At 40.9% G+C, this 18,871-nt stretch overlaps 1 protein-coding gene across 2 annotated transcripts in view; it reads left to right on the top strand.

Moving 5' to 3' along the window:
• Positions 1-18,871, top strand: part of ccdc142 (coiled-coil domain containing 142) — a 363,715-nt gene that overhangs the window by 265,888 nt on the left and 78,956 nt on the right. For both annotated transcript variants that reach the window (XM_055652590.1, XM_055652501.1), the window contains exons 3-5: positions 5,190-5,251; positions 7,536-7,668; positions 12,949-14,652. In XM_055652590.1, the coding sequence (XP_055508565.1) occupies positions 5,190-5,251; positions 7,536-7,668; positions 12,949-14,652 (1,899 nt within the window). The remainder of the gene's footprint in view (positions 1-5,189; positions 5,252-7,535; positions 7,669-12,948; positions 14,653-18,871) is intronic.

Raw genomic sequence — 18,871 nt, 5'->3', positions numbered from 1 at the left:
CATTTTACACATTAACCATTTCTGCCAGTTTAAATTCCACGAGGGCATTGAAGAAAATGATATATTTAACATAGTAGCATAGTGTCTGTCAAAAAGAAAATATTGGTTATAAACAGACAATCTCATTTGATTCAGTTTGGCAGAGTTTACTTCATATGGATCTTTTGACCTGTTTTCCGTTATTGCTTCTGCAACTGTCACATTCATCAATGCATGCCTAGTTGCTAACAAAAGCCTGTGCACTATCTGGTTCCCAAAAATAGTATGTGTTGTTAAAACTGTAGCTCATTCAATTTGCCAGAGCAGATGGTAATTATGCACAATAGCTAGTTCATAATGTACAATAGTCTGCTTTTACACTTGAATTCAAGTTAACCTTGGAGCTGGGAGTTACAGTGATTTATATTCTGCTTATGAGTATACTCTGTCCACCAAAATTCGACACAAAGAACAGCTGCACATCTCCTGCTGAGAACAGAGAGTGCCCGAGAGCCTGGATTTTTTATTTTTAGCCAAGTGGAAAAAGGCCCAAAGGTAGACACAAAATGCTGGAGAAACTCAGCGGGTGAGGCAGCATCTATGGAGAGAAGGAATTGGCGACGTTTCGGGTCGAGACCCGAAACATCGCCAATTTCTTCCCTCCATAGATGTTGCCTCACCCGCTGAGTTTCTCCAGCATTTTTTGTCTACCTTTGATTTTACCAGCATAGAAACATAGAAAATAGGTGCGGGAGTAGGCATTTCGGCCCTTCGAGCCTGCACCGCCATTCGATATGATCATGGCTGATCATCCAACTCAGTATCCCATCCCTGCCTTCTCTCCATGCCCCCTGATCCCTTTAGCCACAAGAGCCACATCTAACTCACTCTTAAATATAGCCAATGAACTGGCCTCAACTACCTTCTGTGGCAGAGAATTCCACAGATTCACCACTCTCTGTGTAAAAAATGATTTTCTCATCTCGGTCCTAAAAGACTTCCCTCTTATCCTTAAACTGTGACCCCTAGTTCTGGACTTCCCCAACATCGGGAATAATCTTCCTGCATCTAGCCTGTCCAACCCCTTAAGTATTTTGTAAGTTTCTATAAGATCCCCCTCAATCTTCTAAATTCTAGCGAGTACAAGCCGAGTCTATCCAGTCTTTCTTCATATGAAAGTCCTGCCATCCCAGGAATCAGTCTGGTGAACCTTCTCTGTACTCCTTCTATGGCAAGAAAGTCTTTCCTCAGATTAGGAGACCAAAATTGTACGCAATACTCCAGGTGTGGTCTCACCAAGACCCTGTAAAACTGCAGTAGAACCTCCCTGCTCTTATACTCAAATCCTTTTGCTATGAATGCTAACATACCATTTGCTTTCTTCACTGCCTGCTGCACCTGCATGCCTACTTTCAATGACTGGTGTACCATGACACACGGGTCTCGTTGCATCTCCCCTTTTCCTAATCGGCCACCATTCTCATCTGCAGTTCTTAAAGATGGAAAAAGGCCCTTTGGGCCACAGGGTCCATGATGACCATTGATCACTCGTTCACACTAGATCAATGTTATCCCAATTTAACATCCACTGCCTACACCCTAGGGACAATTTGCAGGGGCCAATTAACCTACAGACCCACATGGCTTTGGGATGTGGGAGGAAAACGGAAACCCACGCAGTCACAGGAACAGCGGGCAAACTCCATACAAACAGCAGCCCAGATTAGGATTGTCCCGAATCTGTGGCGCTGTGACATAGCAGCTGTACCAGCTGGGCCACTGTGCTGTTTTTATTTTCTTTCAGTAGTTAATTGCCTTATAGATACAAAAACATTTTTCAGTGCCCTCTATAATGTTTGGGACAAAGACCCATCATTTATTTATTTGCCTCTGTACTCCATAATTTGAGATGTTTTAATAGAAAAAAAATCACATGTTGGTTAAAGTACACATTGTCAGATTTTATTAAAAGGTATTTTTATACATTTTGGTTTCACCATGTAGGAATTACAGCTGTGTTTATACATAGTTCCCCCAATTCATGTCACCATTATGTTTGGGACACATGACTTCACAGGTGTTTGTAATTGCTCAGGTGTATTTAAATGTCTCCTTAATGCAGGTATACGAGAGCTCTCAACACATAGTCTTTCCTCCAGTCTTTCCATCACCTTTGGAAACTTTTATTGCTGTTCATCAACATGAGGACCAAAGTTGTTCCAATGTAAGTCAAAGAAGCCATTATGAGACTGAGAAACAAGAATAAAACTGTTAGAGACATCAGCCAAACCTTAGGCTTACCAAAATGAACTGTTTGGAACATCATTAAGAATAAATAGAGCACTGGTGAGCTTACTAATCGCAAAGGGACTGGCAAGCCAAGCAAGACCTCCACAGCTGATGACAGAAGATTTCTCTCCATAATAAAGAAAAATCCCCAAACACCTGTCCGACAGATCAGAAACACTCTTCAGGAGTCATGTGTGGAATTGTCAATGGCCACTGTCTGCAGAAGACTTCATGAACAGAAATACAGAGGCTACACTGCAAGACGCAAACTACTGGTTAGCCACAAAAATAGGGTGGCCAGGTTACAGTTTGCCAAGAAGAAATTAAAAGAGCAACCACAGTTCTGGAAAAAGGTCTTGTGGACAGATGAGACAAAGATTAACTATATATCAGAGTGATGGCAAGAGCAAACTATGGAAGAGAGAAGGAACTGCCCAAGATCCAAAGTACACCACATCATCTGTGAAACACGGTGGTGGGGATGTTAGGGCCTGGGCATGTATGGCTGCTGAAGGTACTGGCTCACTTATCTTCATTGATGATACAACTGCTGATGGTAGTAGCACAATGAATACTGAAGTGTAAAGACACATCCTATCGGCTCAAGTTCGAACAAATGCCTCAAAACTCATTGGTCGGTGGTTCATTCTGCAGCAACCAATGATCCCAAACATACTGCTAAAGCAACAAAGGAGTTTTTCAAAGCTAAAAAATGGTAAATTCTTGAGTGGCCAAGTCAATCACCCGATCTGAACCCAATTGAGCATGCCGGAAGTTTTTTGTTTTAGGTTGTGTTTATGTGGGGGGGGGGGGTTGAAACGGGGCTTGCTGTGTCTCCCTTCGGGGGAATGCGACTTTTTTGTCGTATCCCTCTTCTCTGCCTCCGTCTGCGCTGAGGCCTAATGGCAGAGCTGGCGACCTCGAGACTCCGCAGGCAGAGCCAGTCAGGACTTGCCCTGGGCTCGCTCCCGTGAGGGCGGTCCGGCTCGGGGCTGGAACAGCGCTCGCGTGAGGGGCCGTGACGCTCCCGTGAGGGCGGCCTGGCGCGGGGCTGAGACTCTCCCCGTGAGGGGCTGTGGTGCTCCCGTCAGGGCAGCCCAGCTCGAGGGAGGAACGGCGCTCCCGTCGGAGCGGCCCAGCTCGAGAGAGGTACGGCGCTCCCGTCGGAGCGGCCCAGCTCGAGGGAGGAACGGCACTCACGTGAGGGCGATCCGGCTAGGGGCTGGAACGGTGCTCCGGTGGCTGGGACGGTGTTCTGGCGGCGGTGACCTGAGTCCGGGCTTCAACCGCTAGCCAGCGGCTGCGTCCGCTGGACTGGAGGGCGGCGGCTTCGACCACCCCGGGCTTTGAGCCGGCCCGTTTGCGGGGTTCGGTGAGCCGCGGGACTGTTTGTGCCATCACCCGGTGGGTTATCGCTTCAGCGCAGAGGGAGAAGAGGAGGGAAGAGACTGCAGCCCTAAGATTTTTGCCTCCATCACAGTGAAGAGGTGCTTGGAGGACTCACTGTGGTGGATGTTAATTTGAGTTTATTGTTGTTTATTATTGTATTATTGTATGTATTGTTGTTGTTTATTATTGTATTATTGTATGTATGACTGCAGGCACGAAATTTCAGGAGACAATAAAGGTAATTCTAATTCTAATTCTTTTATATTCTGAAGAGAAAACTGAAGAGGACTAGCCCCCAAAACAAGCATAAGCTAAAGATGGCTGCAATACAGGCCTGGCAGAGCATCACCAGAGAAGACACCCAGCAACTGGTGATGTTCATGAGAATCGCAGACTTCAAGCAGTCATTGCATGCAAAGGATATGCAACAAAATACTAAACATGACTAGTTTCATTTACATTACATTGCTGTGTCTCAAACATTGTGGTGCCCTGAAAGGTGGGGACTATATATAAATACTGCTGTAATTTCTACATGGTGAAACCAAAATGTTTAAAAATGGCCTTTATTAAAATCTGACAATGTGCACTTTAACCACATATGATTTTTTTTTCTATTACAAATCTCAAATTTTGGAATACAGAGGCAAATAAATAAATGATGGGTCTTTGTCCCAAACAGGGCACTGTACAATAAAAGCTTTGCTATTGGGCATTATGGGGAATATGAGGTGCTTATTAGTCGAATAATTAATAATATAAAGAGTCATAAAAAAAAGAATGGGGAAAGAGTGTTCTGGAGTACTCACCAGTAGTTGGTACTTGGCATTACCTAGGAAGTAATGTGCAGTGGCAGGGGATGCCTGAGCACCCTCAATACCACCCTGACGTCGGTGTGTGTGTTCAATCGGACTAATGTCAGCCCGTGCATTCGCTCTGAAGTGCTCGTTAATGCAATGCTGGATAACTGAGCTTTTGTACGCAAATATATTTTGAATAATATTTATAATGCAATTGTGCTAATTGTCATGTAAATATTTTAGGTTAAAATGTATATATAGATTTTGATTAATTAACAAACTAAATTTTAACATGGCTACCTTTAGTAAGGTTAAATGAAGCCCAGATGTTTTTAGTCTTTTGAGAAATTGTTAAATGTGGGCTTGGCATGAAAAAGTAGGCATGCCTATTTTCTTGGCATGAAAATTTCCATTACACCTTTCAAAAAAGTCAGGGGGACTTCTCCATGTGCCCTGGTCAATATCTGTTTATGAACTGTTAAAACAGATAAAATGACCATTTATCTTTTGCCAAATTCTCTTTTGTGTCTTTGCTGTGTCCTGTTTGATAGCCATGTTCATTTTAGTTACAATAACAATTCCACGTAAAAGAAGTCTGGCTATTGCAATGACCAATTGTTGTGAAAGGCATTGCAAGAGTGCAAGACTTTGTTTCATTCTTGTTCAACAGGGATGGGATTAAATTATGTATTATGTTACTTCAGTAAGTACCATACATTTATTTTTCCTTAGGTGACGAGTCATCCTTATCAATGATACTTGAAATGTCAACATCTTCCTCAGTTGAAATTAAAGTAAGCTTGATGAAAAATAATTTTATAAAACTAGTTATTAAAAGGGAACTTCAAACCTGATGATGCCCATCCGGTGGGCGGCGCGACTCTGGTCAGCAGCGGCCTCTGCAGTCTGTCCGCGTTTTATTATTTTCTGTCTGTGTTTAAATGTAGTTTTTGTTATTTTTTGTTGGGGTGTGTGTGTGGGGGGGTGGGGGGGGGGGGGGGAGGGGGGGGGGGGGAAACTTTTTAAAATCTCTCCCTGCACTGGAGACCCAACCTTTTCTCGTCGGGTTTCCGTTGTCGTTGGGGCTGCAACGAGGAGCGGCCTCCAACAGGAAGAAGCCGGGGACTCTGGTGCTACGACTCACCGTCGCCGTCGTGGGGCTGGCCGAGTCCGGAGCGGTGGAGGAGCGCTGCTGCTGCTGCTGCTGCTGCTACCAGAGAGTCGGAGGCTCCAACGGCAGGTCTGTGGACGGCGGCACCGGGAGCCCGCGGCTCCCTGGAGGGAGACCGCTTTTCAGGGCTCTCGCAACGGCGACTTCCCCCGCCCGAGTTGCGGGGTTGAAGAGCTCCTGGAGCGGGGCCTGACATCATTGCCCCGTGCGGCTTGGAATGGCCGCTGGACTCTGTGAGCGCACACCGGGGGCTCTAACACCAAGACCCGGTGTGCGACCTCGCACCACCCGGCGTGGCTTTAATGGCCGCGGGACAATCGCCATCGCCAGCCGGGGGCTTTGACTTTGACTCTGACATCGGGGGGGGAGAGTGCAGTGGAGAGATAAGTTTATTAGGCCTTCCATCACAGCTATGTGATGGATGTTTATGTTAATTATGTTGTGTCTTGGGTCTATGTGTTTGTAATGTATGGCTGCAGAAACGGCATTTCGTTTGGACCTCAAGGGGTCCAAATGACAATTAAATGTATCTATCTAATGTCACATTTGAGTAAATATCTTTTGATAGTTGTGTATAGCATCCACTGCATTTCTGACGTTGATATCTTAGAAATCTACCATGGATCCCGTGAATCAAATGACCTCTCTGCTGAGCCATTCTAACATATTTCAATCTTCTAACATATGATCTTGTCACCTTTATAGGAAATTTGGATTTGGATTATTCCTCTAATCCATTAACATAGAATATAGAAAACTACAACATGGAAATACATCCTTCGGCCCAACTCGTCCATGCCGACCAGCTTTTATAACTCAGCTAGTCCCATTTACCTGTGTTTGGTCGATATCCCTCTCAGCATTTTCTATCCATGTTAATCTCTTTAAAACGTCTACCTTGTACTCATCGTTACAGCTTCCTCTGGCAGCATGTACGCACCAGCCTCAACGTGAAGAACTTGCCCCTCAGATCTGTTTTTAAATATTTTCCCTCTCACTTTAAATGTAATCTCTCTAGTTCTGGCCTCCGTACACTGGGCAAAAAACTGCGACCATTCATCTGTGCCTCTCATGATTTTATATTGTCTCTATAAGGTCGCTCAAGCCTTCCCGTCCTGGTAACATCCTGGTGAAACTTTTCTGCACTCTTTTCAGCTGAAGGACATCCTTCCTGTTGCAGGGTGACTAGAACTCTATACAATACTCCAAATACTGTTTCACCAACTTCCTGTACAGTGATATCATGATGGTGCTCCTGTACTCAATGCTCGCGATGAAGGCAAGCTGTCAAATGCCTTATTCACCACCTTGTTTGAACATGGAATTAGTGCATGCTAACGCATTTTAATCCTATTTTCTTGCACATGAGACATTTTCCTCTGTTCCTATCTAAATGCCTCTTAAACATTGATATCTGCTTCTAACATCTTCCCTGACAAGGCATTCCAGGTAACTATTATTCTTTGTGTAAAAAAAAATACTTGCCTCACATATCTGCTTTAAACTTTCCCCCTCATACCTTAAACATATTGGCTCTAATATTTGGCATTTTTATCCTGGGGGAAAGACGTTGATTAGACTCTGAAACCAATTCTAACAATTAATGCTTTCACTTGAAATTAACAATCTCAAAAAAACTTAAGGATTAAAACCTAGAACTTCATAATTATACATGGCTTAATGCTTCATTATCTTTACCACCTGCAATTGTCTTTACCACTGGAAATGTTTATTTGTTACCAAGTTCTCTGTCATCAAGATGGTGGAAAGCCTCCCAAGTAGGTAAATGGGTTTTGCAGGATAAAATATTTTCATTGTACTCCTATTTCCCTTCCTTGGTTCTGTAATTTGTTTTCTATAACTCAAACACTTTATTGTAAATTAACTATTTAAACTATTTCCTCCAGAATACTATGGTCACAGAGGACAATAAGCGAAATCATGGATCTTTTAAATTCCTAACATCTACACCACCAAAGGATTCTTCGCAACCAGAGGAATCTATGCAGACGGAAACATTCAATCATTTAAATGGATCAGGTAAATTTATGTCACCTAATCTACTGTACCATATTTTTTTCTTTATTTTTTATCAGCTCTTGATAATATTGACACATTTCAAGCCTCTGGTATGGAGCTTAATCAAATTATTTAAAAAATATTGATATAATTCCCTTTTGGATATGATTATTGTTCACTGGTCCTTCATTCTATATTAAAAAAAAAACACACACAAAGTGTTGGAGTAACTCAGTGGGTCAGGCAGCATCTCTGGAGGACATGGATAGGCAATGTTTCGGATCGGGAGGGGGGGGGAGAGGAGAGGGGGGGAGAGGAGGGAGAGGAGGAGGAGGAGGAGGGGGGGGCGAGGGGGGGGGAGGAGGAGGGGGGGAGGAGGAGAGGAGGGGGGAAGAGGAGGGGGGGAGAGGAGAGGGGGGAGAGGGGGGGGGGGGGAGAGGAGAGGGGGAGGGGGAGAAGAGGAGAGGGGGGAGAGGAGAGGGGAAGAGGAGAGGGGGGGGGGGAGAGAGAAGGGGGGAGGGGGAGGGGGGGGGGAGAGGGGAGAGGGGGGGAGAGGAGAGAGAGAGAGGAGAGGGGGAGAGATAGGAGGGGGGGAGATAGGAGAGGGGGGGGAGAGAGGAGGGGGGGGGGGGAAGGAGGAGAGGAGGGGAGAGGAGAGGGGGGGGGAGAGGGGAGAGGTGAGGAGAGAGAGGGGGGTGGAGAGGAGATGGAGGAGGAGAGAGGAGAGGGGGGGGGAGAGGGTGCCCTCCAGCTTGCAGACACTGATTGAGGCACACCACTTCCTGGTTTTATAGTCCCTCCCCCTCCCTCCAGCGTGGGAGCAGAGAGAATGGGAAATATTGTAAAAACATTAATATCCCTGTCATTTTTCATCGACGGGAAAAATCCTCGGCACACACGCGGCGGAGGGGGGCTCTGAGCGAGATGGCCAAAAATGACGGCCATAGGTGGCGGCGTTCTCTCGGAAATCGCAGCACAATGGCCAAAAGCGGTCAAGAACAGAGATTTAGTAATATAGATTAATGACCTTTTTCTAGGATTCAATTTCTAAGCACCAATTTCTAGGATTCTATGATTGCGTTTTTTTTTTTGCAACAACCATCTGTGCATGGGTTAACACATACTTACTTGGGCTCCTTTGACAACAGCTGCCAAACCCATAGCCTCCATCACATATAGAGACATGGGCAGCGGGTTTTTGTGAATACTACCACTTGCAAATATCAATCCATCCTATTTGTAAATAAACTATCATTGTGAAAGATACATAGACAACAGGTGCAGGAGTAGGCCATTCGGCCTTTCGAGCCATTCAATATGATCATGGCTGATCCTCCACAATCAGTACCCCGTTCCTGCCTTTTCCCCATACCCTTTGATTCCGCTAGCCCTAAGAGCTCTATCTGCTAGCTCTAAGAGCTCTATCTTTTGAACGCATCCAGTGAATCGGCCTCTACTGCCTTCTGGGGCAGAGAATTCTATAAATTCACAACTCTCTTTGTGAAAAAGTTTTTCCTCATCTCAGTTCTAAATGGCCGACCCCTTATTCTTAAACTGTGGCCCCTGGTTCTGGACACCCCCAACATCGGGAACATGTTTCCTGCATCTAGCGTGTCTAAACCCTTAATAATTTTATATGTTTCTATAAGATCCCCTCTCATCCAATGATCCAAATTCCAATGACTACAAGCCCAGACGCTCCATTCTTTCATCATATGACAGTCCCGCCATCCCGGGAATTAACCTTGTGAACCTACGCTGTGCTCCCTCAATAGCAAAAATGTCCTTCCTCAAATTAGGAGACCGAAACTGCACACAATACTCCTTGGTCTCACCAGGGTCCTGTACAACTGTAGAAGAACCTCTTTGCCACTACACTCAACTCCTCTCATTATGAAGGCCATCATGCCATTAGCTTTCATCACTGCCTGTTGTACTTGCATGCTTACTTTCAGTGACTGTAGTCGCTGCTATCTATCGTAGTCGCTGCCTCAAAAAGGTAGCCAAAATCATCAAGGACCCACACTATCCTGGCCACACATTCATCTCACCATTGCCATCAGGAAGAAAGTTCAGGAGCCTGAAAACTGTGGCATCCAGGTTCAGGAACAGCTTCTTCCCTACAGCCATCAGGCTATTAAACTCATCAACGAATAAACTTTTGAGCTCTAAACTGCAAAAAATTATATTATTACTTGTTATTTGCACTATGTTTGTTATTGATTGAACTTTTTTCTCTTCCCCCGTTATGTACTATGTTTACATATTTACATATTCTGTTGTGCTGCAGCAAGTAAGAATTTCATTGTCCCGTCTGGGACATATGACAATAAAACACTCTTGACTCTCTTGAAGTGCAAGGACACCCAGGTCTCGTTGTACTTCCCCTTTTCCTAACCTGACACCATTCACATAATAATCTGCCTTCCCGTTCTTGCCACCAAAGTGGATAACCTCACATTTATCCACATTATACTGCACCTGCCATGCATCTGCCTATTCACCCAACCTGTCCAAGTCACCCTGCATCCTCATCGCAAACTCTTCTCAGTTCACACTGCCATCCAGCTTTGTGCCATCTGCAAATTTACCAATGTTACTTTTAATTCCTTCATCCAATTCATTAATACGTATTGTAAATAGCTGCGGACCAGCACCGAGCCTTGCGGCATCTCACTAGTCACTGCCTGCCATCTGAAAGGGACCCGTTAATCCCTACTCTTTGTTTCCTGTCTGCCAACCAATGTTCAATTCACGACAATACCCTACCCCCAATACCATGTGCTCTAATTTTCCCCACTAATCTCCTGTGTGAGACCTGAAAGGCTTTCGGAAGGCCTAGGTACACTACATTCACTGGCTCTCCCTTTTCAATTTTACTTGTTGCATCCTCAAAAAATTCCAAAAGATTTGTCAAGAATGATTCCCTCTTTGTAAATCCATGCTGACTTGGACCGATCCTGTTACTGTCATTGGATAAAAATCCTGGAGCTCTCTACAAAACAGTGCTCTGTCAGTACTTTCACCACACGTATTGCAACATGAAGGGAGCTCACAACTGTTCCTTAAGGGCCATGAAGACTGGTCTGGCATTAAAAAGCTATCTTTTCAATCACCTCATTAAATAATTGAGCTTATTTAATCATTCAGCACTGATCTTTAAAATATCTGTGCTAGATCTTCCTGATTTAACCCAAGCATTTCCAAATAAATATTTGTTTCATTTTCCAGTAAGCTTAAGGTCCTGTAGTTTATCAAAAAAAGACACAAAGTACTGGAATAACTCAGCAGGACAGGTACTATCAATAATAATAATTATTATTATAATAAACTTTATTACGGACTTGAGGTCCAGACAAGGGGCAACATTACATAAAATGCATTGCATATTAAAAAATATCAAGTACATATAAAATCTTAGTAAAATTCCCTGGAGAACATGGATAGATTGAAGTTTTGGGTCGGGACCCCTCTTCAGATGCTGCCTAACCTGCTGAGTTACTCTAACACTTTGTGCCATTTTTTTAATGAACCATCTGCAATTTCTTGCTTCTGTAGTTTATTACCTCGCCTTTAACTCTGGCAGCTCCTGAATCGTCCAGTACTACTAATTTGATACTTGTTTGAAAATGCCAATGATTTAATTTGAATAGATTTCTTTTTGTAAAAAACAGTGTGATTTTACATTGCTTTCATTTAGGCTTTAAAATATGAATTCAGCCTTGCAATGAATTTTAGCTCAAGATTTCAATGATGACGCCTAACTCTTAGATTGCTAGAAGAAATGCCAGTTGTCTCTTTTAACGTGTGGCTTATATGTGAAAGAATTATATTTTCTTTCTTGTTGCCTTGGGGAGATGAAAAATATAGCTGAATTTTGAATTCAAGAAATCGTTGTAATATTAAATTCCCAATTATTTGAACATGTCCAATTTTTTTTTAACAATACTTCTGTGCTCCTGTTTTTCTTTTTACATATGGTGTCTTCTACATTTATTATTTTATCGTTATGAACCTCATTTTTGGCTTTTGAATTATTTCCCAAATTGTTAAACGCCCTTACACATGTTTTTCTTGATGTTCCTTGAACTATATTTACATCATAAGTGTAATTCAGCAATTAAAATATTTTATTCAGTTAGATCATTAGATCTATATTTTAAGTACATGACCAACATTGCTCCATGTTCTTGCTAATGATTTGTATTTATATAAACTACTCAAGTGAACCACCCTTTAGGAGGAGAGTATTTCAGGTTCCTACAAGTGCTTTCTGATTTTGGCAGAAAATGACCAAGCTCTAATTTTTAAAATAATGTTCAATTGTTCTCCTTAGATGAAACAACTCCATTCGTTCTATCTTCATTTCCAAATTGTTTTATAATTTATAACAACTTGATAATATATGAATGCAAATAAATATAAACAAAATGATCATGTAACTCATTAAATCTTGGTTACATTCTGGTGAGCCCGCACAGTGTTTACTCTAAACTCAGTTAATGTTCTTGAAAATCAGTGCCCAAAATATATGGAGTGTTCTTGGTGGAGCTTGGGAAGGATTCTTAAATAATTAAGGCTTTAATTTCTCACATTTGCATTCTAACCATGGGATAAAGACCAACGTTTTATTTCTGGATTTACTTAGCTTCCCATTTATAGTCATCCTCTTTTCCCACTGTAAAATAAAGCATAGAATTTTCAAAAAGTCTTCCATTTCTTTAATATCTAATATAGTCCTGCCAGCATTAGTCTTTAATGGACCCACATTTCCCATAGCCATTTATCTTATTAATTAAACAATTGCTGCTTGATTTTACATTGTTGGGCTTTTGTTTCGTATTGTCTTGCACCTAATTGCATTCCTTGTATTCTTTACTTTATGGCTCTGGTATTCTGTTGAATCTGTACTCTTCCTTGTATTGGCTTTTCATTGTGCAGGAAAGGGATAGTTTTTCATTTGGGAAGACTAAAACATAAACTGACAAATGGGACTAACTCAGATAAACTCCTTGGTTGGCATGAATGAGTTACACTAAAGGGTCTGTTTCCATGCTGTATAACTCTGACTGACTTTGACTTGGATGCTTCATAAATGGAACAAAGTTCACTTTTGTATGATTTGTTAATACGTCAAAGAGCTGCTGCTTGATGAATTCACTCATTGCTAATATAACCAATCTTCCTCCATGTTTGAATAGATTAATTTTAACTAACCGGGCAAGTTGTATCATCATTTTCTTGAAAGATTACTGTTACCTATTTTATATTAGCTAAATCATTCTTTACTTTAATGTTTAGGATCACAAAACAGTTTTGCCAAATCTCTTCTGCAAGCTGAAACTGTACTCTGGAATCGTCTTCAACCTGGATGGAAATGGTTCATGGCTAAGCAGCAAGCAGATGACTCATATTCCGATGCAGAGAGTGATGATCAATTGCTAACTTCAGACCATGAAAGCAGATGTTCTTCAAGGAGAATGCTTGAAGCGGAGCAGATTGTCTTTGAATTGGATAAGTGTTGCCAACTGCAACAAAGTTTAAAAGGTACCTTATTTCATGGTCATGTAAAATCATTACCCATGGATACTTTGAGCACTGCTGACTTTCAATATCATCAAGCCATATCAAACTTAGGAAACAATTATGCGAAGCTTAGGAAACTATTGGAATATAGATCTTGTATTCTTCTTAATAAAGCATATATTATGAGACTAAGGGGAGCATCTAACTTTGTAAGGAAACTGGAGCAATTGCTGATGCAAGAACAAGAAAAGTCCCTAAAAGTAAATGAACCCAGAGATCAGTCAAGTGTCACATCTGTGAAGGAACTTGGACAACTATGTGAAGAACTGAGATGCCATACAAGCCACTGGAAATGCTTAGAAGAAAAAATTAAGAATGATCCTTGGTTACGTTTTAAGCTGATGCATTTGAAGAAAATGTTTATTTGCATGAAGCGAACTTTGACTTGGTTGAGCATAAATGCTGTTTTACTCATGGAGCAATATATTTCCAAATTACTTTGTACGTTAGCATTCACTGACCCTCATAACATACCCTCAGAATTACTTTGGGAATTTTTTAGAGGTTTGGAAATATACAACGTTATTATAACGGAATCTAAAATACCTCAGTCATATCTTGAACTGAATCATTCTGTTGAAGGAATTAATATAAATGAATCTGATTTGCTGTGTCAAAGAGTGAAAGGAACATTGTGTCAACAGGGAGAAAACTGGAAAATTGAACCATTCCTAATAGAGAGAGTATTGAAGGTTTTAGCTAATGAAAGAGGGAGCATTGCGGCCTCTTGTTTTTATGATACGATCACGATGAATAAAACATTACTTTCAACTGTGAACCATAATAATCTCAGTGCATTAGACTGGGAAAATATAAAGCTCTCATTCCTTAGCTTTGCAGATAATCGCAATATTTTTTGTGATGATGAAACAAATGATATCTTGTGTCAACAAAAATTAGGAAACGGCCAACAAGAATTGAAACCTTGTAGTTGTAAGAGGTCCATTCAAAAGTTCTGCATGGAAGATGAAGTGCTTCTGAACAAAATTGTTGACAGTCTTGTTGCATCAAACATATTGTGGCAATATGTTCTGAATAGACCCAAGACGATTAAGCCACAGGAAATCAAAGCAGAAGACCTGCACTTGCAGCACAACATCTTTTCAGCAGAAGATAGCCCTCACCAAAGTTTAGAAACCAAACAGAATAATGAAATAACTGTAAATCCCTTGGTTTCCCCTCTCATGAGAAAATCTGTACATTGGCAGGACTACACACACTGCGAAAGAAAGGTTCTACTGTTTTCCAAATACAAATCATTGATGTGGAAAAGCTTTGCAACTCACTTGCGTGATCAATTCTATTTCCAGCCACTGTTTGCTTCTGGTGGCTCTAAGCATTATGTTGGAAAGCTGGACCAGTGCAAGGCAGAAATCTCTGCGTTACTTATTCAAGTACTGCTTGAAGCATGTTATAAAGGTAAGCATGATCAAAATATATTGCTTTTAGTATATGTGTTTCTGGCTGATGCATTGTTGTACACAATGCCATTCTGCTTTTATATTACTTGATGTTTGCAAGACGTTTATAGTCATCAACCTTAAAAATTAAGGTATTGTAAAGTATTTTCAAAATGGCAACAAGGTTTATAATCTTGAACTGCAACTTCCTTTGTTTGAATGAAAATGATAACAAAGTGGTACAGCCATCTTAATGAACTAATAACCTACTATTTCTACAGAATGATACAAACATACAGCACAGATTGAGACAATTCACCATAATGTACTGTATTTGTACTAGATCATTTGAGGAAACTTGAAAGTAATTGCTCTTTCTCAATGGTTTTGCAAACCTTTCTTTTTCCCATGAATATTTATGCTTTTTTTTAAACAAATATGTTGAATCTCCTTCCATCAAATTAAGGGAAATTGGCTGCTTGTGTTGTAAAAATCTTACTGGTATCTTCTCTACCTCTTTTTTGTTGTCCAAGGAGTTACCTTCTCATTAAACAAATCCTAAATAGTATTAGCTTAAGACTTTGTATAATATCAGTCACTCGCATATCTTTGCAGTCCGCTATTGGGATAAAGTACACTGACAGCCAAGGTTTGTCCTCCCACATATTCACCCTTCAGCAGGCAAGAATAAAACAGATTAAATGTACATTTATCTTATTGGCCGTAGTATATTACAGATTATCTGTTGCATTTCCTTACATTATGTTTGTGGCTATATCATAAACAAATACATAATTGGATGTAAAGAGCTTGGGGTGACCTGAGCTCAAGAGAGGGTGCTCCATAAATGCAAGTCTTTCCTTTACATTTTGTAATGAGTAGTCTCTGTTGAGTGACATTTTCCCCAGGCATGTCTCAATCTACATGGTTGTACACCATAATTATTTGATCTGAATTCCAAATTTTGTTCAGATTTTTAGCCACCTGTAGACTTGAGAAAGGTTACATTGCTATACACATCAAACTCACTCGTTAAGGTGCATTACAACAATGAATTCTTGCAGGATTCCTCCACTTGTCACATTGAAATCTATTGCTATTGAATAAATGCTAGTAAGATGTAGAATCTATGTAATACAAAAAGGGGAATTTAGTGAGTAAGGGAATTCTGTGAAATTGTGGTGATGGTGGGGAAGAGGTATTGCTCAGCATTTTAAAAGGAATACTCAGAGTTAAATTAATAACAAAGTAATAATTATGTTATCAATGTAGCCAGTACAAGAGCATGGAATCAAAATGCTGACCTTGTTGGATTTCAATTTTTCTAATAAATAGATCCAATCTAATTCTGTGGAAAGCGCATTCTTGGCCATATGGGAAATCCAGGATACTTCTTGAATCCTGGATAACCATGTTCAGGAAGCGATGGATACAAGAAGATCAAGATGGGGCAGGTATCGTCAGCAGGGATCAAGTGCATCCCTGGAGGAGTTTGGGAACTGGGTATAAGGATATTAGAAGAAGGGTAAGCCATTTAGAATGGAGATGAGGAAAAACTTTTTCACACAGAGTGTCGTGAGTCTGTGGAATTCTCTGCCTCAGAAGGTGGTGGAGGCCGGTTTTGTTTAAAGAGAGAGTTAGATAGAGCTTTTAAATATAGCGGAGTTGTGGGATATGGGGAGAAGGCAGGAACGGGGTACTGATTGTGCATTGAATGGCGGTGCTGACTCGAAGGGCCGAATGGCCTAATCCCGCACCTATTGTCTATTGTTTATCATACTAAAAAAGGAAATCGGGAGAGCAAAAAGGGGACAGGACTCTAGCAGATAATATTAAGGATAATCCCAAGAAATTTCATGCACATTAAGGGGAAAAAGGTAACCAGCGAGAGAATATGGCCCCTCAGGAATTAAAGCGGTCAATTCTGCATGGAGCCACAGGAGGCAGCCAAGGTCCTTAGAGTATTTCTCCTCTGTTTTTCCGTGAAGAAAGACTCGGAGAAGGCCCTGATGGCTGATTGCAAGGAGTTGGGGAAGTGATCTAATGAGCAGAATCACAAGTTTAGTATTTTCCATCGACACAGGGTCAGGAGCAATATCCTCAAAGAAATTTGCATGTGTTGTTGGTTATGGTTTAATACAGTTTGGCAAGAACAGAGATGCTTACAGGAATTTAGGAACGAAGAAGGGAAACAGTACATGTGGCATCATGTTCAGCATAGACATTGTGGGCCGAAGGGTCTGTTCTTGTGCTGTACTGCTCTTTTCTTTAAGTAAATAATTAATAAATTACCACTGGGAGGCAATGGAATGAGCATGGAAGGGAGAGGAAACTAAAGCAAGGGGAAAAAATGTCAGTGCTGAATTGTTTATGCTTAAATATAAGTATTCTAATGAACAAAGGTGATGAACTAAGGGTACAGATGAGGGTATGACAGTTTGAAATCCCTGTAACTAGGGATGTTCATTTTTGTTAAAGATACTGTACAGCATGGGACTAGGCTCGTCAGCCCACCGAGTCCACACTGATCATTGATTACTTGTTCACACTAGTTCTATCTTATCTCGTTTTCTTGTTCACTACCTATAGGGTGATTTCACGAAAGGTCACTGGATCATAGATCCTCACCCACGTGACCGCAAAATTTAACTGGGGTACAAACGTCACTTCCAGTACATGTTATTGATGCTAGAAACGCAAACTTTCCAACCTGTTAAAAACCGCGAAAAGGGCCCGTTTTTGAGCTGTAAATAACTGTGCCAGTCGGGGTGACCGTGAGACACAGCTATCTTACTTTAGAGTCCAGAAGATAAAGAAAAACGAAGGTAAAGACAAGAGAGCGCTGAAGGGAAAATAACAGCGGAAGTTGTTGGCCGTGCAGATATAAAGATCGAAAATATCGGGATTTTATCGCGTTTGCTCGCTGCATTTCATCAAAACATCAATAATGCCTTAGTTTTGATGAAATGCAGTGAGCAAACGCAATAATTCCCGATATTTTTGATATTTGAAGCATTTGAAGAATCATATCTTGCAAGGCAAGGAACAAGATTCACCTAAAGTCATTAGTTGGCTCCATGGATGACTGCCTTGGAGCCATAAATTTCTATGATCAACTATCATAAATGATGATCTCTCTCATAATAGCCAATTACATGGGTCTTCTCCGATTTGAAGTAAAGTATCAATATTCAAAACATAGCTCAAACTGTCACCATTCATCGTTTTGTCATTTCATCAAAATGAAACTCAAGTGTAGTTCATGAGGCAAGACTTCTACTGTGAAAATGATCCTGGGTTTCTCTGTGAATTGACCATTCGTCCAGAGAATGCCATTGGCAATTATTTTAAATAACAATTTAGATCTTTCCAGTCAATTAATTCAAAAATAGGAAGATTCTGAATTATCCCATTAATAATTGGATTATTTAAGCCTTTTTTCAGTATATTAAAAGTTACCAAAACTTTTCTGAGCTAATAAATTTGTGAGTTAGTGACGTGTAATGCACCTCATATTTATTTCAAAATTAGAATTATATTATGTCAGGTCTTTTAACTAATTAGCTCTCAAATGGCTTGGAATCAAACATTTGTCTAAGGAGGTTACACAAAAAAGCTGGAGAAACTCAGCGGGTGCAGCAGCATCTATGGAGCGAAGGAAATAGGCAACGTTTCGGGCCGAAACCCATCTGCAGTTCCCTCTTAAACACATTTGTCTAAGGAGTCTGTGTGGAATTCCATAAGAGCAATCTATCTGGTTGTAATTTTCTAGTTCATAAGTTAGAGGAGCAAGAATTAGGCCATTCGGCCCATTCAGTCTACTCTGCCTTTCAATCCTGGCTGATCTATCTTTCCCTCTCAATCCCATTGCCTTCGCCCCAATCCTGCCTTCGCCCCTTAATCCCTGACAACATATATCACGAGTATCACTTTTAGGAGTACCTTTACTCAATGCCAGCAAAATCATATACCATTTTATGATTCAAGTCTTTTTTCATTTAACCCTAATAATGACAATCAATATGATCTTTAATTATTTTCTAACTTGTTTCTTTAAGATTTTTTTAATTAAAAAATTCTTCCTCATAATCCTCTTTTATTGCATTAAAAAATTACATTCAACATTTCTAAAAATAGTTATACATCCTAATTTCTATTCTCTCCATGTTTATTCATGTTGGTGAACCATTTTGCTTTGACAATACTTTTTCTTTTAAGCGATTGCAATTTCACCTTTC

Source organism: Leucoraja erinacea, chromosome 1, assembly GCF_028641065.1.
Source record: "Leucoraja erinacea ecotype New England chromosome 1, Leri_hhj_1, whole genome shotgun sequence".
NCBI classification, from domain to species: domain Eukaryota; kingdom Metazoa; phylum Chordata; class Chondrichthyes; order Rajiformes; family Rajidae; genus Leucoraja; species Leucoraja erinaceus.
The sequence above is the reverse complement of the archived record's forward strand: the minus strand, read 5'-3'. Positions and strand labels throughout refer to the sequence as shown.